The sequence below is a fragment of the Furipterus horrens genome, unplaced genomic scaffold, assembly GCF_987537825.1.
Source record: "Furipterus horrens unplaced genomic scaffold, mFurHor1.1.pri manual_scaffold_1, whole genome shotgun sequence".
Lineage (NCBI taxonomy): Eukaryota > Metazoa > Chordata > Mammalia > Chiroptera > Furipteridae > Furipterus > Furipterus horrens.
Genome location: NW_028327171.1, coordinates 41,088,346 through 41,109,027, shown reverse-complemented (window position 1 = coordinate 41,109,027; position 20,682 = coordinate 41,088,346). Strand labels below are relative to the sequence as shown.

Here is a 20,682-nt window from a genome sequence, read left to right as displayed (position 1 = left end):
CAGCCAAAATCAGAAAGATACATAAGTACCAGTAATTTTTTAAATCATATTTTGTTTTGCTATCACAAGATGAAAGACTTTAAAAACCTCCCTAGGTTAAAAAAAGAAAATACTGGATATCGTTTCACCACTTTAAAGGTTGTATTTGGGAAGACATAACTTAAAACAGGAGCAAGGAAACACTTGTGTGCGTCTGCGTGTGAGAAAGAAGCTGGGGCCTAAGGGATAAGCAGTCATGTTCTCCAGAGATTCTGAGATTGAGGTGCAATGAGAATATGACTGCTGATCAGATTAAGACACCATCGAGAGACACAACCATGGGCATTTTAAATACAAGGTCTGTCCAGAGAAAAGTCCAGCCATTGTTAATATAATGAGAACGGTTTGCATGACATCAATGTAATCTGCCAGCAAAGGAGAGTGGACTGGAATGTGTATGCATTAACGATGGCTTCACTGTACTAGACAGTGGGGCGGCAGATGCTTTTGAGTGAGCATGTGTTCTGTGTGGCCACCGCATCAAAATGACTGAGTGAGCAGAGCAACAAATCTGCATCAAGCTTTGTGTTAAGCTTGAACATTCCTCCGTGGAAACTTTTTGGATGATTCAGAAGGCCACAGCTATGGGCAACTGGTGAGTGGCAGCTTCATGACCACGTGCCTGCTCATGGCATCATATCTTGTGCAGTTTTTTGGCAAAACATCAAATCACCCAGGTGACTCAGCTGCCCTGCAGCCCAGATTTGGCACCAAGGGAAGATTTCAGACTGTCCAGGAGATTTAGGGAAATGTGACAGGGCAGCTGATGGTGACTGGGAGAACTGTGTGAGGTCCCAAGGTGCCCACCTTGAAGGGGACTGAGGCATCATCGTCTTATGTATAGTGTTTCTTGTGTCTTGTATCTTTTTCAATAAATGTCTCTATTTTTCATGTTATATGGCTGGATACCTTCTGGACAGACCTCATAATACGTCCCAATATTTGGGACACAAGGACAGCTTCTCTAATTTGCAGACATTGCACACTGCTCTTATGTGGACAACTGAATGTAGTCTGGACACTGGTAAGCAGCAGTGAGGATTAAATGATGCTTAATGATTCCCTCAGACTCACAGGTGAGCCAGCAAATGGGTAATGAAGTGGAAAGTTAAGAACTGCCAAGAAGTATAGACCACATGGCAATACTTCTGGTCTTGTCCCCTAATGCAGAATTTATTCAGACCCCAAGGATCCATGATAAATCATATTAAACCAGAATTCCATATTATACTAAGGTATATTTTACTTTTATAGCTTCAAATTTAATAGTCCCCAGTGAAAAAGGAAGTTTTCGGTCTTCAATATACAGGACTAAAAGCATCGATACTTTTAATTACAGAACTTGTGCCCTTGAAGGGAACTAATGTTGCCCTGGCCAGGGAGCTCAGTTGGTTAGTGTTGTCCTGCTATGCTAAGGTTGTGGGTCCCTGGTCAGGGCACATACCACAATCAATCAATGAATGCATAAATAAGTGGAACAAGAAATCAATATTTCTTTCTCCTCCCCTCTTCCTCTCTCTCTAAAGTCAATTAAAAAAAGGTGGGGGAGATTAATACAGCTTAAACAGAGTTCTAAGTTTAAACCTAAAAACATCTGTTTACATCAGATTTTTTTTTGAAATTAACATTCATTGAAATTTCAGTACTATGGAATAAACATGGAAAATTATAATTAAAGTCAACAGAGCTAAAGTTTTAATATAAATTCACTGGTTTAAATAATTATATTTTGGTTATGAGACCAATAAATGTTCATATTATTGAGAAAAAGTGGTTCAAATACCTTAAAAGCTTTGAATTGTTTTGTATTTCTTCCAATTGTTCTATCTCTTTGGAAAATCTAGCAATTTCTTCTTCCAGATGTCTTTGTGTAATGTCAACTTGTTGGCACAGGCGAGCAAAAGTGGTTGCCATTTCCCTTAAAATAAAAAACAAGTCACAAATGTTTTAAAATGCATGAACTTTTAAAAAGATTATATAAAAGGAGATCACCATTTAAAATACACTTTAAAAAAGTTGGTATCAAAAAACAAGGTGCTAGGTATGGGATGAGGGAGCCATGGTCCTTGTAAGCTTAGTATGACTGGGTTTAATTTTATCTGGCCTCAAGACCAGTGCTCAACAGGCAGTATTCTGCTATATGGTTGTGAATATGAACAAGCTATAAAAAGGCAAAAGATGGGTCTATTTCTTCAGAAGCACAGTAAGCCCTACTGTTGTCTCCTGCCATAAAAATAATTATTGAGAACAGGAAAGAAAATTTAATTAACTCCTGTGACTTAGGCAAAAATACTTTAAAATCATAGCAACACTTAACCATGTTTCTAGAACTGAAGGGTACTAATTTGTATTAATTTATTTTGTGTGCTAGTTCATTTGTTAGTTTTGGCAAATATTAGGTTTGTATTTTGTAACTGGGAGCATGCCTAGTAGGTGTATATCTCTGGAATATGGTTAACTGTCTTACTTGTTTTTCTCTGCAACTATTCTCCTGTGCATCTTCACCACGGTCTTTTTCCTCTCCATTCCCTCCCCATTGCACCAATTACCAATACTGAACAAATGAAGCATCTTTCATTATTTTAATGTTTTATCAAATTAATATTTAATAACGATCAAGTTATTTTTAACTTTTTATTTCCCATAATGTCTAGCACAGTTATTGTCACATGGTAGACAATGAATAAATGTTTGATGATCAGTAGAATGGAAAGCTTCATTAACTTTGTTTTTATGTACATGAACCTCAACTGATTTCTATTGGAGACCCAGCTATCTTCATTAGAGGAAAGATCCTCCTTGATGTAAAATCAAAACTATTATATAAAACTGGAGTCAATAAATACTTGGTAAATTAATGGAAGAACTAATTCAGTGGTCTCATCATTTCCTCACTGTCTCCATTCTCTATAGCTCTGTTAGTACAGCTTTCATCTTGTGTCTGAAACAGTAATAATTGCTCAGCAAATTCTTATCTTCTTAATCTAAACCATTGTACACACACCACACCACCACAGTTATTTGTTCTAGAGCTATGTATTTATGACATCACTTCCATGTTTCCTAATTATGTTTCCTAACCTATTCTTAGGTTCAGACTTGAATGTACTCCCACACCCCCATGTATACACATCTCTCACTGAAATTCTTTCATGTTTCTGAGCACATTCCTTTCCCCCTACCCTCTTGCCTCTAGTTTAGGCTTTTTCTCTGCCTACATCTTATTCTGCACATTATATCCCTCCACTAGAAAATCTTTATTGAGCCAATAACCTTCAGGAGTTCATGTTCTAGAGCCTCACATTATCAGGCTCATATTATCACTTTCACCTTTAATTATAATTATGTACATTATGTCTTCTATTAAATTGCAATCATCTTTAACTCAGAGAACTTTTTAATTCACCTCTCAGTACCATCCAAATACAGAATATTATACACTGACATAACTGGAATTCTATATATTTTTACTAAACCAATGAAATAAATATTTATGATATATATAAAAAGACCCTCAGTAGACCTAAGTATTTATTATAATAACGAATGTGTTCACATTGTGATGACTAAACTATACTCTTATTTGTGCATTTTCTCCATGTATGTCACACGTTAATAAAACCCCCAATTTTTAAAAGCTAAAGATAAATTTTTCAACTTACTGTTGTACTTGATGGCTACAGTTCGCACTTGTGAAACTAACAATCATCTGTAGTTTTTCAGTTGCATAGTTCACAAACTGCTGTTTAAAAGCTCTCTCCTTGGCTCGGTTGGTCCAGGCCAGCCTTTCATAAAGATATAAAGCTCCATACATACTTAATGAGACAGATATGAGTTTCCAGCCTATAGTTTTCCAAATCTGCAAGATAAATTTACAGCTCACTTTAAGGAAGAAAAACACTTCTGGGGAGACTGTACTACATACAGGTCTTTGAGTCAGATCCATATTTTAAAAATATCTATTCCTTCTCTAGAGAATCTGAAGTTATCAGAAATCAAACAAGCTGAAAAAGGAGTAGCACATAAATATTCAGCAAGAAGTTTTTAACTTGCTAGACATTTGGTAAGTTGATTCAATGTATCTCAAAAAAGGAGATTAATTTTTAGGTCAGAAGTTTCAAACACCAAAATATGTAAATGTATGCTGTAAATGATATGAAGTTTTTTAAACATAAGAACTACTGGTAAAAAATAATCTTTAATACTTTAAGGCAGATCCCTTTGGTATTCAGAGAAGACTAGATAAGGAACCTGGATCAATCTTACTACTCCATGTACAAATATTACTTCTTTGTGTGCAGTGATAGGAAAATAGCATTGTTTTAAGGACTAAAGAAGTATTTTATAAGAATTTATATTACGGTAATAATTTCACTATATATATCAATCAATACGCTGTACACCTACGCCAATACAATGTTATATGTCAATATTATTTCAATTTTAAAATAAATATTAAAAAATATTTAAGATGAGGTTTGTGAAGCTCTTCTTAATTCACTAAACCTTTTTAAAATTTTACTTGATTGATTTTAGAGAGAGAGGGAGAGGGAGGGGAAAGGAGAAGAAGGGGTAGAGAGAGAAACTTCAATTTGTTGTTCCACTTATTGATGCATTCACTGTTTGATTCTTGTATGTGTCCTGACTGGGGATCAAACCCACAACCTTGGCGGATTGAGACAATGCTCTGATAACTGAGCTACCCAGCCAGGGTTTAATTCACTAATTTTAACCTACAACTTTCATGTCATTTTATAGGTCCCAGAAATAGAAGTAAATACACATTTCTCTTTGTGATCTAGCAGACAGCTTTAAAAAACTGCAATTTTCATTAAAATAGAAAGTCCTGTTTCTTACCACTCCCCCAACGATGATGATGCCCATAGATGTTCGAGATGTAAGAGAGGCTAATCCTGTTATTACGGTAACCATGAATTCTTCCTGTGATGCATTATCTGGCGTTGCTGGATTGTTAGGAGCAGTGGGAGTAGAAGCTAAAGATCTGGGGAGCTAACAACCAGGAAAAAAAACTTATTACAATTAAACAACTACAAATAAGTAAAATTTATAAAATTCTATTGCACTTCTTTTAAAATTATAGTAGTAGAGCATTCCAGCCAAGATGGAGGCATAGGTATACATGCAGCATCTCCCTCCACAACTAAGAAGGAATACAACTACCTCAAAACTGGAGACAACCAGAAGTTCCAGAAAATCAGGCTGCACGGAAGTCCAACAAACAAAGATATAAAGAAGAAATACTCATCCAGATAGGTAGGAGGGGAGAGCCGGGGCAGAGAGGATGTAGTGTGGTGGTGGCAGCAGCAGCGGCAGCAGCAGCAGTGGCAGCAGCAGCAGGCCGGTGGAAAGTGCAGTCAAACATTAAAAAAAGTAGGGACAGACACCAGGGGAGCGCTCCCAGCACCAGACCAGACCTCGCAGCTCACAGTTCCAGTGCTGGGAGAAAAAAAGACTCATTGCTTCTGACTGTGCAAACCAGCAGGGGTTGGGGCGGAGGAAGAAACTGCCAGTCTCTCAGCAGAGTCTGCTTGTTTAAAAGGCCCCCACTGTCCTAGAATGTCCACAGATCCACCCACTCTGGGAACGATGGCGAGGGCAACAGCTAGAGGGGCACCAGTCCCACACAGGAAGTGGGAGAAGTGCCTGGAAAAGGGGCAAGTGCTGAGCAAGCGGCATTGTTCCCTCTCAGACCCCTCCCCCACACACAAAGCTACCACACGGTGAAACTGGTTACCCTGTACTGACAAATACCTAAGTCTCTGTTACAATGCAACAGGTACTACGGCTTTACTTAAGACACAGAGGCAAACAAAGGGAACTGTCAAATTGAGGAGACAGAGAAGTATGGCAGAAAAGAGGGAACGGATCAAGGCTCCAGTGGGAGAACTAAGCAACAAGGAGACAGCCAACCTAACAGATGTAGAGTTCAAAACACTGGTGATAAAGAAGCTCACAGACTTGAGAGACATGCTTTGAGTACGGCAAATGCAGAAGGGAACTGAAGGCTAAGCTAGGTAAAACGAATGAAAATCCAAACAAAACCAATGGTGAAGGGAAGGAAACTGGGGTTCAAATCAATGATTTGGAACGTAAGGAAGAAATAAGCAGGCACAAGAATTGAAAGAAACAAGGAGAGGCTTAGGAACCTCTGGGATAACTTTAAACATGCCAACATCCAAATCATAGGCGAGCCGGAAGGAGAAGAGGAAGAGCAAGAAAGTGAAAACTTATGTGAAAAAATAAGGAAGGAAAACTTCCCAAATTTGGCTAAGGAAATAGCTATACAAGTCCAGGAAGCACTGAGAGTCCCAAACAAGCTAGACCCATAAGGACACAACATAATTAAAATGCCAAAGGTTCAAGATAAAAAGAGAATCTTAAAAGCAGCAAGAGAAAAGTAGAGAGTTACCTACAAAGCAGTTCCTATAGGACTATCAGCTGATTTCTCAAAAGAAACTTCGCAAGCAAGAAAGGACTGGCAAGAAGAATTCAAAGTGATGAAAAGCAAGGACCTACAACCAAGATGACTCTATCCAGCAAAACTATCATTTAGAATGGAAGGGCAGATAAAGTGCTTCCCAGACAAAGTAAAGCTAAAGGAGTCATCATGGCCAAGCCATTATTATATGAAATGTTAAAGGGACTTTGGACTTGGTTTTCTGTTACGCATAGTATACCTAATTCAGAAATGGCTCCACGTAATAGATACTAGTTCACAAATATGCAAATTCCATAGAGCTAGTTCCAGTAGAGAAAATCATGTAAGCAAAACACAAGAGAATATCAACTGGTAGAATCAAAGACGCATATCTGTGTAGGAGTACAGCAATAAATACCTGATAAAAAAAGACTACTCCAAACAATAAAAACAAAATGAAAAAATCTGTACCTGAAAGACAGGCTCGGATAATCCTAGAAGCACCCTCTGTGCATTCGCAGGGCCCAAGAAACGATGGACAAGGGCAGACCAGCCCAAGGAAAAACGAAATACAATATCCTCTTGAAAATCTGAACATAACTTGTGGCAATTTAGGTCATAGCTAAGATCAAATTTCTTGCAAGGAATCAGTGTATGTAGTTTATTTTGCACATCAGCTGGAAGCAATGGCTTCAAATTTTCTAGAAAGAACAAAATTTGGACATTTATTAAAAAAAACAATTTTAAGTATGATGATTGCAGGGTAGGGGGGCATAAGGGGACTAAATGGTAATGGGAAAAATACAATAAAAAATAAAAATAAAATAAAAACAATAGTAAATAAATGTTTTACATTTTATAAAATACCTAAAGGAAAATAATTCCTTTACCAACAAAATAAAGAAAATACTACACATGAACTTGTGGACGTCAGTATTACCAATAATTTCCTGCTGGGATTGAAGCATTGAAGCGTTGACTTCACTGGTGCACCGGTCAGCCAAATTTCTTCCCATACCATCTTCTATATGCTTATTTAATTCCTGTTAAAATCAGTAAATGTCCACATCATTTTTCCTCCAGAATATAAAGTTTATGAAAACTTTTAAAAAATGTAGTTAAGTGTTAAGATGATCTCATTCCAAGAGGATAACTTTTTTGTGTACTTTATATACAAGGTAATCTATCTTTATTACAAGAGTGCACAGGTAATGATAACAGGTCAATTGTATACTGATTGCCATAAAGACACTAAAATAGACAAACCAACGCACAGGAGTATAGAATAAGGTGCGGGAACTATCTGAATAACTTTTAAGTACAATTTAACTTACATTTTTATATACTTTCAATACATTTGGAGTAGGATGAAACTCAGAACAAAACTCATCAACCAAAACAGAGAGTCGACAAATTTCATCTGTCATTGCACATGAAACCTGAAAATATGAAAAAAAAAATCAGAGTAAAAAAATTAAACAAGATCATTACCCACTCAAAAATTCAAATTGAAAAAAAAGTATTCCTTTTAAGCAATAGTTGAATAACACTTTTAGCATTACCAAAAATATTTCCATTCCCAGTTTTTTAATCATAGAGTTACTTATTACCCACCTTGTTTGCCACCTCCTCCGTAACCTCCCTGATTTTCTTCTTAACATCCAGTGTTAAAAGGTTCATCTGATTTCGGATAAAATCCAGTCTATCAATTTGGTCTTCCCTCTCTTCCATTGAATAAACTCTATCATAGTATGAAAGTAATTAATATTTAGGGGATATTAAAGTCTCAAAGCAATTAAGCAAGGGCACTCAATTATGTACTAAACTATCTATTAACATGATAGAAGAAAAAAAATCTTGTATTTCAACACCAAAAGGATTTAAATAATATTTCACTTACAAAAATTTTATAGATAACTGGATATAAACTACTTTCTCTGCCTATGTGTCACTTGAATCCCACTAAAGGATTAATAAGAATTCTAAGTCTCCAAACATGTCATAGATATCAAAAGAATTCAATACTGACTTTATTTAATAAATAAGGGCTACGAAATGGCATCGTGTAGGCCCAATCCAGCAGCTGCTAGTTTCTGTTAAAAGTTTCCTTGGAATATAGCTGTGCTCATTCATGTACCTATTGCCTAAATGCCTGCTTTTGCTCTAAAACTGCAGAATTGAGTAGCTGTAAAAGACAGTATGGCCCACAAAGCCTAGAATATTTTCTCTCTAGACTTTACAGAAAATTTGTCAACCTGTGGACAATGAGGGGAAAAAAGACCCGAGATCCTTTTAAGATCATCATTAACAAAGATTTTCTAAGGTATTATAATTATCTAAACTATCCTCAAATCACATCTTTGTGCCATGTTTAGTTCAATGTCCTACATTTTTAAAAATTAATAAGGTCAATCCAGTGGACCAAATACTCACTTTGGCAATTGTAATAAAGCAATTCAGTTGAAAGGGACGTAAATGGCAATACAATCTCATTACACAGAAATAGTGTACAGAACCTGAGATCAGACTCTGGGGTCTCACCCTTTTGTTACATTGCTGGAAAATCTCTAATTGTTTAGATAATGCATTCCTGGAAATGTGTCAAGATTAGGCAATAAACTTAGATACAAGAGGAATTTTTCCCAGATACATTTAAAATTCCCAAGTGTATGTCATCTTAGACTTAATCTTTAATGCTTTATATCTTTCTTTTGATTGGCTTAAGCTCACTGAAGGTTCAATTTGCCATGTCTAATAATATCCTGATCATTGTTTCAAGTATATTAAGGTTGTAACAACTACCTCTTCCTTTGATGGTGCTGCCATTTTCATGTAATCATTTTCATTTTTATAAAGTGATAAATGGAATAAAATAGAGCAATACAGTATGACATACATGGTAATGCTTACCAAACTGACTTTCTGGTTGGCAGGTAATGTTACCTTGTTTGTTTGCCAGCTGATAAAAAACCAGCACTGGCATTAAAGAGTGATTTCAAGAAATCAATGTATGAACATATGACTGATAGGTCACGGGTTGAATGTAAAAAAGAAGGTCATCTATTTTCACTTCTAGAAATTTAGTTTGAAGAAATGCTTCTTCCACTGCTTTATAGATATTTGAAAGCCACTAAACATTTTAAAACCGCAACTCACACACAAGAATACTGAGATGCTGGAACGTAAATGATGTGTACAATAAATAAGTACATATTTACAGTTTCCATTATTCATTTGAATTAAAACATGCAAGTAGACACTAGCTAAATCCATCAGTTTCATTTCAGTAGGAAAAATATTTACTATGTAACAATTTAAAATCTTAAAGGACTTTCATATTGACAAAAAACTTACATTTTTATTTTGCAATAAGTGCATTCATACCTTTTCTCTGCTGCTGCCACGTTTATTGAATCCATTATGTCTTGTACAGTATCTAGTATCTGTTTAGCTCTGATAGTGTGCTGTTCAAACTTTGTTTTCACTGCTGACTGCGAGATACACTCCTGCGAGGGGCCGAAGCCATAACACATTACTGTAATTCCAGCCCAACATTTTTAGGAATTTTAACACAAAAACCTGCTGTTTATAATTTTAACCAAAACACAAATTAGGACAGAAAATAAATGCACGATAAATACAACTTAAAATAACAAAGGTTAAAAAAAAAAATTACAAAAATTCAAAAGTAAAAAGGGCTTTCAAACAGCAAGTTCAAATCTTTGTGTAATTTTACACAGTAATGTGCAATGATTTTTATATTATTTTAAAGGTAAATAACAGTACTATTTTCAATATTAAAAAAGGTTTTTTTTTAGTTACTAATTTTGTTTATATCACCTTTAATTTACTTCTAGTCTAAATTTTTCTCATACTTGCAACAGATAGCCTAATAAAGTTATTGAGTTATAAATTCAAATTCTACCATGTTAAAAAACTAGGTGAATGCTAGGATTCATGTAAGGTTATTAAAAAGGCCTTTTGCAGATTAAAACTTAAACGATTTGAAAAGCACTCTTTAACAAATAACCTAAGTAATAATTTAAATAGTTTATAGAAGTCTACAGCTATTCCAAAGATAATTGTTATTATTATTGATCTACAGCATGTGCATACAGGTCCCAACGATGCCCTCTCTCATTTGTTTTACCTTCAAGCTAATGCAGTTCATAACCTGTTAACAGTTGTACAAATCAGAGTTTGATGACCAGTGTTTTTTTAAAATAGAAGAAAATACCTCAGACTGTATCACATGTAGTGATGAATGTTTATTTTGTGAAATTTTAGTTTCAATTTTAATATATGCGCATGCTACTTGTTATTTAAAATATTTATGGTGATTCCTCATTGAATGTTCAAAAAATCATTAAATTAAAATCAGCCTTTCATGTTTACTTCATGGAAAGTCAAACTCTGTACTGACATAACATTTGAAAACAATTACAAGTATTTAGAGAATAATACTGTCTGGTCTTCGAACAATCAAGAAATGTTCAGCTGGGTCACAACAATAACTATAATAGATGTTTTGTAGGAGGCCATGTTTATTTTCTATGATGAATTATTAAAAATTAGGGCTATACCCCAACTTCAATATTTCTTTGAGTTCATATTTTTGTACTAGTTATATATATATAGTATACTTTTTGTAGTAATTATATGAGGGGGGACACCCCCAAAATAGAATATATTTATTAAAAATGTGCATTTATTCTTACATGTTTAAACATCAGTCACCTTTAAAGTAATCTCCATTTGCTACAATACACCTATAGATAAGTTTTTTCCATGGCTCAGAAGTTTTTGAAATTGTCAATTTTGATGCCTTTTAGTGTTTCTGCAGTTTTTTTATTTCGTCAATTCCACATTAGCAAAACATTTCCCTTTGAGAACTTTTTTTACCCAGGGAAACAAAAATATGTCACTTGGGGTAAGATCAGGGAGGATGGAGCACAGGGGTCATGCTGCTTTTTGGTCAAAAACTGCTGAACACTCAGCTCAGTGTGGGCAGGTGTGCTCATAAATCAGCCATCACGAAATGGGCAAACACATAAAAGAGTCTTCATTTAAAAATTCACTGAAGCCAAACTTAGCCTCTCATAACAACGCCAGCTGGTAGACTGATACAGATAGGCTCCTAGAATGCTCATCTAGCTGAGGAAGCCTGTACTACAAGGGGTGTGCCCTCTAGAAGATAATCACGTTTTTGGGGGGTACCCCTTACATATAACTAGTACAACATTGTGGTCATTACTTTCTGAAGATATTACTTTCCTTCGCTAAAGTAAATAGCTTTCAGGCTTTAAAGGGTATTTACTTAATACTCTAGTCGTACACACAGGGTGGAGCAAATGTAGGTTTACAGTTGTGGGTGAATGAAATAGCTTATTCTTGTATTATTATTTGTTAATTATTGTATTATTTTCTATATGAACAACTGAAAACCTACTTTTGCCCCAACCTGTATATTATCTTGAAATCAGTATGTTACATATTCATTCAGTGTACTATTTATAACTTATGCTTAGATTTTAGGTCTCTAAAATGGCAATATTGAAGTTACATTTAAAGTGTAAACTGCTTATTTTTTTTTAACAAACAAAACTTACGCTTTACTTTAAATACTGTGTCTCATAAACTGCCAAGTTAAGTTCCACATAAACTATAGAAGCATTAAAATATTTTTAAAAGAAAAAGAAAGTTAAAAAAATTTTATGTTCCTCGATGAAGCAGATCTAGATATCAGCAATGAAGACTTCAATGTGTAGATTATAGCACAGTATTAGAGCTAGACTAGACAGGAAAGAAAATATCTCCAAAAGTTATTAGGCAATATAAAAGTGACTCCTTGATTCAAAATATACAATGATGAATAAGTATAAAGAATAGGCAATCTTCTTCAATTAAAAAGCATCTCAAAATGGTGTTCCCACTGATCAGAAAAATATCAAGAGTGACCCTGCAAAAGAAACACTCTGCTTTACTGAATTATTTCTTAGAACCCGTAATAAGATTAATGCTTTTGGATCTCCATGGGGAATATATTTATCAGAAACCAATTTTCCAAGAAGTTTAAAATACTACATCAAACCAACTTAAATTCCATCTTGTCAGGGTATCCTTTAGGCTGTTTTATAACGTTAAAGATTTAGAACCAAAACAATAATCGTATCTCAATTAAGATAGTTTTCTGATTTTCTAATAATATCTAAAGAAGCCAGCTGGTAAGCAATCTTACATAGCTACACCAGTAATTATTAATATTTATATGTACTTAAAACATAAAATGAACTTGTCAAGACCCCTTGATAACAGACCCCAAATACTCAATAACATACTATTCACTACAGCCCTGGCTGGTTTAGCTCAGTGGATTGAGCGTCGGCCTGCGAGCTAGGTGTCGCTGGTTCGATCTTCCAGTCAGGGCACATCAGAGAAGGAAAACTCTGACTCCAAAAAACCTCCGCTGCCTTGCGGCATACCTCTTCTGGGGAAAGGCTAAGGGAGTAAACCCCGACAGAAAATCCGGAGCCGGAGTCCCTAAGGCGGTTTGACGTTGTAGTCAACACCGGCAACTCCTGCGGCGCACCTGAAGCCAAGCTGTATTGACTCCGTCTTTCCCTTGGACCCTTCAGCTGCGAAGAGAGGGGGGGTCTGCTGCATGGGCAACAGCAGACCCTCCATATCACCCTGCCCAGGCTCTGTAGCTTCAGCTCCACTGGAGAGGACACTCCAGCGTCATCGCAAGATGTCGATTCAACACGGGAGGAGACAGATGCCGTGTCACTCCCGAGTCGGACTGCACAGCCATTCTCGGCGGTGCAGATAGACACTTAAGAAGCTACACCATCGTCTCTCGAGACGGACGGCTGCCGACGACGACGACGACTATTCACTACTCTCAGCTTATTATTTTGAAATACTATTTTTAAATAATAAGAAAGTGATAGAAAGAACAATATGCCTTTCAAGTAAATATATCATTCAGCTTCATTTACCCTCTTTCTCTGTCCCTCCATACAGATATACGCAGTTATATCTATATATATTCATATTACTACATATATATTACCCTGGCTGGTTTGGCTCAGTGGATTGAGCGTCAGCCTGCGAGCTAAGTGTCGCTGGTTCGATCTTCCAGTCAGGGCACATCAGAGAAGGAAAACTCTGACTCCAAAAAACCTTCGCTGCCTTGCGGCATACCTCTTCAGGGGAAAGGCTAAGGGAGTAAACCCCGACAGAAAATCCGGAGCCGGAGTCCCTAAGGCGGTTTGACGTTGTAGTCAACACCGGCAACTCCTGCGGCGCACCTGAAGCCAAGCTGTATTGACTCCGTCTTTCCCTTGGACCCTTCAGCTGCGAAGAGAGGGGGGGGTCTGCTGCATGGGCAACAGCAGACCCTCCATATCACCCTGCCCAGGCTCTGTAGCTTCAGCTTCACTGGAGAGGACACTCCAGCGTCATCGCAAGATGTCAATTCAACACGGGAGGAGACAGATACCGTGTCACTCCCGAGTCGGACTGCACAGCCATTCTCAGCGGTGCAGATAGACTCTTAAGAAGCTACACCATCGTCTCTCGAGACGGACGGCTGCCGACGACATATATATGTGTGTATATATATTGTTGCTGTGTGTGCATCTACACACACACACACTCCTATTCCTGCCAAATAATTTGACAGTTCATTGGAGCCACCACACCTTACTACTAAACATATAGATTCATGAAAAAATTATTGTATTTAGAACATTTATTATCACTGAAATAATACTATTAACCAAACATAGAGTCCATTTTCAAATTTTACCAGCTGTCCCAGGAATGTCTCTTACAACAAATTCACTGACATTTTAGAGAAGAGTTACTTTGTATCTTTTTCCATCATCCAACCAAAATTATTAAAAAGTTAATGACCAAAGAACTGAACAGAGCGATTTAGATTTCTCAATGGCCTTTAGAATACACACCTGTCTAAATACAGGTAGAAAACAGAAAGAAAACACATTAATAGAATTAATGTTGATTTTCTTGATTGATTTTACTTGATTTAATTTCCAAGCCTTGTTTAACTTGGTACTGTTTGTTCATTAATATTTAATTCCTTTGAACCAAATGAATCTCAAAGAAGTTCATGGCAAAAATCAGACTGATAAAAATAACAAATTTCAGTTTTTATTTTCACAAAAGTCATTAAGACTACAAAGAAAGTTTTCTAAAAACAATGACAATATGTGTAGAAAGGCCATATTCTGTAATCACAATGCAAAAAGAAACCAAGAAATTAATAAACACAAAAGCTGGATAAAAAGAATCAAAACATCTGAATTTTAACTCCTATACTAAATAGGATATTCCAAAAACTGTAATTAAAATAAAACAATAAAGCCTAAATTGAATTATAAAATGCATGGAGTATGTCCAAAGCTACGTTCACAAATTCATGGCCCTAAAATTTTTTCCTAAAAACAAACAAACAGCAGAACATACTTTCCACTGAAGACTTAAGACTGTATTTCTCCAGCTGGAGCTGAAACACCGAAGACATTTCTGGGAGCAGACCAGTGCAGACTAGTGTGGACCACTGTGTAACTCTCTAGCTAAAGAGGGTCCTGGCCCCAGGGCCAGGTGGGCCTGGGCAGCCTCACGGCTGTGCTGTCTTCATGGCTGCACTGTAGCACTATTGAGCTGTCCCATAGCAGTGCCGTGTTCACAGCCAGGCTATATTAGCATCGAACTGTTTGCACTAAAGTTTCCTTCTTCAAAAAAAAAGAAAAAAGAATAAAAAGTAAAAAATAATGCGACTTAAAATGTTTGGACACCCAGACAAAATGTTTGGCCCATCTTATTATTTCTTTAAATAAATTCAAATAATTCCTACATGATTCTCATTTTAGATCTATAATATTTTCAAGTAAACAAATGTTTCAAATTCTAAATCTTAGAGATTTCCGGCCAGGATGGAGGACTAGACAGACATGCTGCGTCTCCCTTCACAACTAAGGAATACAACTACCTCAAAACTAGAGACAACCAGAAGTTCCAGAAAATTGAGCTGCACAAAAGTACAACAAACAAAGATATAAAGAAGAAATACTCATCCAGACAGGTAAGAGTGTCGGAGCCGGGGCAGAGAGGATGTGGTGTGGTGGTGGCAGCGGCAGACCAGTGGAAAGCAGTTACATATTTTAAAGTCAGGACAGACACCAGGGGAGCGCTCCCAGCATCAGATCAGACCACACAGCTCACGGTCCCAGTGCTGGGGAAAGTAAAGCCTCATTGCTTCTGACTGTGCAAACCAGCAGGGGTTGGGGCGGAGGAAGAAACTGCCCATCTCTTAGCAGAGTCCACTTATTTAAAGGGCCCCCGTGGTCCTGGATCGTGTGCAGACCCACCCACTCTGGGAACGATGGTCAGAGCAACAGCTAGAGAGGTGCCAGTCCCATATGAAAGAGGGAGAAGTACCTGGAAAGGGGCGAGTGATGAACAAGTGGCATTGTTTCCTCTCAGACCCCTCTGCCACACACAGTGCCACAATGTGGTGAAACAGGTCACTCATACTGACAAATACTCAAGGCCGTGCCCCTTACAGCATAACAGGTGTGACGGGTCTACCTAAGACAAAGAGGCAAACAAACACAGGAGCCTGTCAAGATGATGAAACAGAGAAGTATGGTCCATTAGAGGAACAGATCAAGGTTCTAGTGTTAGAACTAAGCAACGAGGATAGTCAACCTAACAGACGTAGAGTTCAAAACAATGGTGATAAAAATGTTCACAGGTTTGACAGATATGCTTAAGTACGGCTAATGCATAAGGGAGGAAGTGAAGGCTATGCTAAGTGAAACGAAGTAAAATCCACACAAAACCAATGGTGAAGGGAAGGAGGCCCAGGTTCAAATAAATGATGTGGAACATGAGGAAGAAATAAACAGTCAACCAGTACAGGATGAGGAAACAAGAATTGAAAAAAAGGAGGAGAGGCTTAGGAACCTCTGGGACAACTTTAAACGTGCCAACATCCAAATCACAGGGGTACCAAAAGGAGAAGAGGAAGAGCAAGAAATTGAAAGCTAATGTGAAAAAATAATGAAGGAAAATTTCCCAGATTTGGTGAAGGAAATAGATACACAAGTCCAGGAAGCAGAGAGTCCCAAACAAGCTAGACCCAAAGAGGACCACACCAAGATACCATATAAAATGCCAAAGGTTCAAGATAAAGAGAGAATCTCAAAAGCAGCAAGAGAAATGCAGTTACCTACAAAGGGGTGCCTATAAGACTATCAGCTGATTTCTCAAAAGAAACTTTATAGGCAAGAAGGGACTGGTGAGAAGTACTCAAAGTGATGAAAAGCAAGCACCTACAACCAAGATTACTCTATCCAGCAAAGCTATCATTTAGAACGGAAGGGCAGATCAAGTGCTTCCCAGACAAGGTACAACTAAAGGAGTTCATCATCACCAAGCCATTATTACATGAAATGTTAAAGGGACTCATTTAAGTAAAAGAGGATCAAAACTAAGAACATTAAAGTGACAAAAGAATAAAAATAAAATGACAACAAACACAATGATCAACAACAGAACCCAAACAAATAAAAACAAAAACAAACTAAGCAAACAACCAGAACAGGGACAGAATCATAGCTGTGGGGATCGTTTGTAGGGTTATCAGTTGAGAGGGGGAAGGGGGAGAAATGGGGAAATGGTGGAGGGATTAAGAAGCATAATTGGCTGGTACAAAACAGACAGGGGGATGTTAAGAATAGTATAGGAAAGGGTGAAGCCAAAGAACTTATTATATGCACGACCGATGGACATAAACTAAGTGGGGTGGGATTGCTGGACGGAAGGGGGGTACTTGGAGGAGGGGAGCAAATGGAAAGATAATCGGGACTACTATAACAACATAATCAATAAAATATACTTTTAAAAAATCTAAATCCTGACATTATCCATGAGTTTACTTATGAGCTCTTGCTCATTAAGTGGTTTTTTTCCATATACAATTTTTAATTTCCAAACAAACTTTTACAATAAAAAATAAACTGCCAATTTTCTCCCACAAGCATTAAAAAGAACAGTTCTGGAGCGTGCCGTGCCGGTCACCGCGGGCGCACAACATTGCTGCAAGGAACAAGAACCTCTGAACTGCCACACTAGACCAGCTGGGGAACGCAGGAAAAGAAGATGACACACCAAGGCTGAACTGACATCTCCACAAAAGAACTCAAGACAAAGTGGATAGAGTGACTCTCAATCAACCAGCCAGAAGGAAGATCCTACCAAAGAACATCTGAAATATAACCAGACAGCATAAACAAACGACATAAAGGGTAACCCAAGAACATCAGGCTCAGGATATCAAAGAGACTGGACCACTGAAACCCCCAGATCTCCCATAAAGAATCTCACACCACAAAGGAGGGAAGTCGAAGCAGACCATCCCCCCCCCAAAAAGCAAATTAATTAATAAATAAAAACAAACAAGAAGAATCCAACATGGTAAGACGCAAAAATAACCCCTCAATGAAAAGAGGAATCCTCAGAAAGAGAGATAGATGAAATAGACATAGCCCAAATGTCAGACATGGAATTCAAAACAATGGTGGTAAAGAAGCTCAATATACTCGACATCCTTAAAAACAACTATGACAAACTCCAAGGAAGTTACCAGCAGCTCCAAGAAAATTACAGGGAACTTGCAGAGAACTACATCAGCATAAAAAAAGACATAGAAACTGTTAACAAGAACCAGGAAGAATTGAAGAATTCAATCTCTGAACTGAAAAACACAGTAGAATCAGTCAAAAGCAGACTAAACAAAGCAGAGGATCGGATTAGTGAGTTAGAAGATAATGTAGAGAAAAACTCCCAGACAATACAGCAAAATGAAAAAAGATTGAAAAAATATGAAGAAGATGTAAGGGAATTACAGGATAGCATGAGAAGAAATAATATCAGGATCATCGGAATTAGAGAGGGAGAAGAAAAGGAACATGGAATTGAAAAACTGATAGGAGAAATAGTGACAGAAAATTTTCCGAACCTGATGAGAGAAAAAGTTATACAAGTTCAGGAAGCAGAGAGAGTTCCAATGAAGAGGAACCCCCAAAAACCCACTCCAAGGCACATCATAATTAAAATGGCAACATTCCAAGACAAAGAGAGAATCCTAAAAGCAGCAAGAGAAAAACAGCAAATAACATACAAGGGAGCTCCAATAAGGCTATCAACTGATTTCTCAACAGAAACATTACAAGCCAGAAGGGAATAGTCAAAAATATTTCAAGCAATGAAAAACAAAGGCCTACAACCAAGAATACTCTACCCAGCAAGGCTCTCATTCAAAATAGAAGGTGAAATAAGGAGTTTCTCAAAGGAAAACTAAAAGAATACATCTCCACCAAACCAGCATTGCAAGAGATGCTAAAGGGAGAGTTCTAAGAAAAAAAAGAAAAAAAAAAAAAAAAGAGGAGAGGAACAGAGGTACAAAGGGAAATGAATAAATACATGTCAATAATAACCTTAAATGTAAATGGATTAAATGCTCCCATTAAAAGACATAGGGTAACGGAATGGATAAGAAAACAGGACCCTCATATTTGCTGTCTACAAGAAACACACCTCAAAACAAAAGATTTACACAAACTGAAAGTTAAGGGATATAAAAAAATATTCCAAGCAAATGGACCAGAAAAAAAAGTCGGGGTAGCAGTCCTCATATCAGATAAAACGGATTTCAAAGCAAGGGGAATAAAAAGAGTCAAAGAAGGACATTTCATAATACTTAAAGGAACAATCCATCAAGAAGATATAACGTTGAAAAACATATATGCACCCAACATAGGAGCACCCAAATACATAAAGCAAATACTAGAAGACCACAAGAAGGATATCAACAACAACACACTCATAGTAGGGGACTTCAACACTCCATTATCAACAATAGACAGATCATCAAAGCAAAGAAACACCAAGGATATACAGGCAATGAACAACACACTAAACCACATGGACTTAACTGATATATATATAGAACTTTCCACCCCAAAGAAGCAAAATATACATTCTTTTCAAATGCACATGGGACATTTTCAAAGATAGACCACATGATAGGACACAAAACAAGCCTCAATAAATTCAAGAAAATTGAAATCATATCAAGCATCTTTTCAGACCACAATGCTTTGAAACTAAAAATCAACCTCAGAGAAAAAAATCAAAGACACCCAAACTCATGGAGAATGAATAACATGCTATTAAATAATGAATGGGTTAACAATAACATCAAAGAAGAAATCAAGAAATTTCTAGAAACTAATGATGATGAGCACACAACAGCCCAAAACCTGTGGGACACAGCAAAAGCAGTCCTGAGAGGGAAGTTCATAGCAATACAGGCATATCTGAAAAGGATAGAATCTCAAATAAAAAACCTAACCATAAAGCTACAAGAACTAGAACAACAACAACAAACAAAACCTAGGGCAAGTAGAAGGAAGGAAATCATCAAGCTCAGAGCAGAACTAAATGACATAGAGACTAAACAAACAATCGAAAAGGTCAACAAAACTAGGAGCTGGTTCTTTGAAAAAATAAAATCAACAAGCCTCTAGCCAGTCTAATCAAGAAAAAAAGAGAGAAGACCCAAATAAACAAAATCAGAAATGAAAGAGGAGAAATCACGACTGATACCACAGAAATACAAATGATAGTTAGAAATTACTACAGACAACTGTATGGCAAGAAATTTGACAATCTAGAACAAATGGACAAATTTCTAGAAACATACGACCTTCCAAAACTGAATCAAGAAGAAGTGGAAAGTCTCAACAGACCAATAACAAAGAAGGAAATTGAAACATTAATCCAAAATGTACCTGCACACAAAAGCCCTGGACCGGATGGCTTCACAGGCAAATTCTACAAAACATTTAGGGAAGAACTAACTCCTATCCTCCTCAAACTATTCCGAAAAATCCAAGAAGAGGGGAAAATCCCAAACTCTTTCTATGAAGCCAGTATTATCCTAATCCCAAAACCAGGTCAAGACACAACAAAGAAAGAAAACTACAGGCCAATATCACTAATAAACATAGATGCCAAAATCCTCAATAAAATATTGGCAAACAGGATCCAGCAATACATCAAAAAGATCATACATCACGATCATCCCAGGGATGCAAGGATGGTTTAATATT

The 20,682-nt window shown here is 37.0% G+C and overlaps 1 protein-coding gene across 1 annotated transcript in view; it reads right to left on the bottom strand.

The window, feature by feature from the left end:
* Positions 1-20,682, bottom strand: part of MFN1 (mitofusin 1) — a 43,404-nt gene that overhangs the window by 1,743 nt on the left and 20,979 nt on the right. The window contains exons 11-18 of the mRNA XM_090274164.1: positions 9,863-9,984; positions 8,093-8,219; positions 7,813-7,917; positions 7,419-7,521; positions 6,950-7,179; positions 4,897-5,049; positions 3,702-3,898; positions 1,823-1,957 (exon numbers count right to left, since the gene is read on the bottom strand). Coding sequence (XP_090130290.1) covers positions 1,823-1,957; positions 3,702-3,898; positions 4,897-5,049; positions 6,950-7,179; positions 7,419-7,521; positions 7,813-7,917; positions 8,093-8,219; positions 9,863-9,984 — 1,172 coding nt within the window. The remainder of the gene's footprint in view (positions 1-1,822; positions 1,958-3,701; positions 3,899-4,896; positions 5,050-6,949; positions 7,180-7,418; positions 7,522-7,812; positions 7,918-8,092; positions 8,220-9,862; positions 9,985-20,682) is intronic.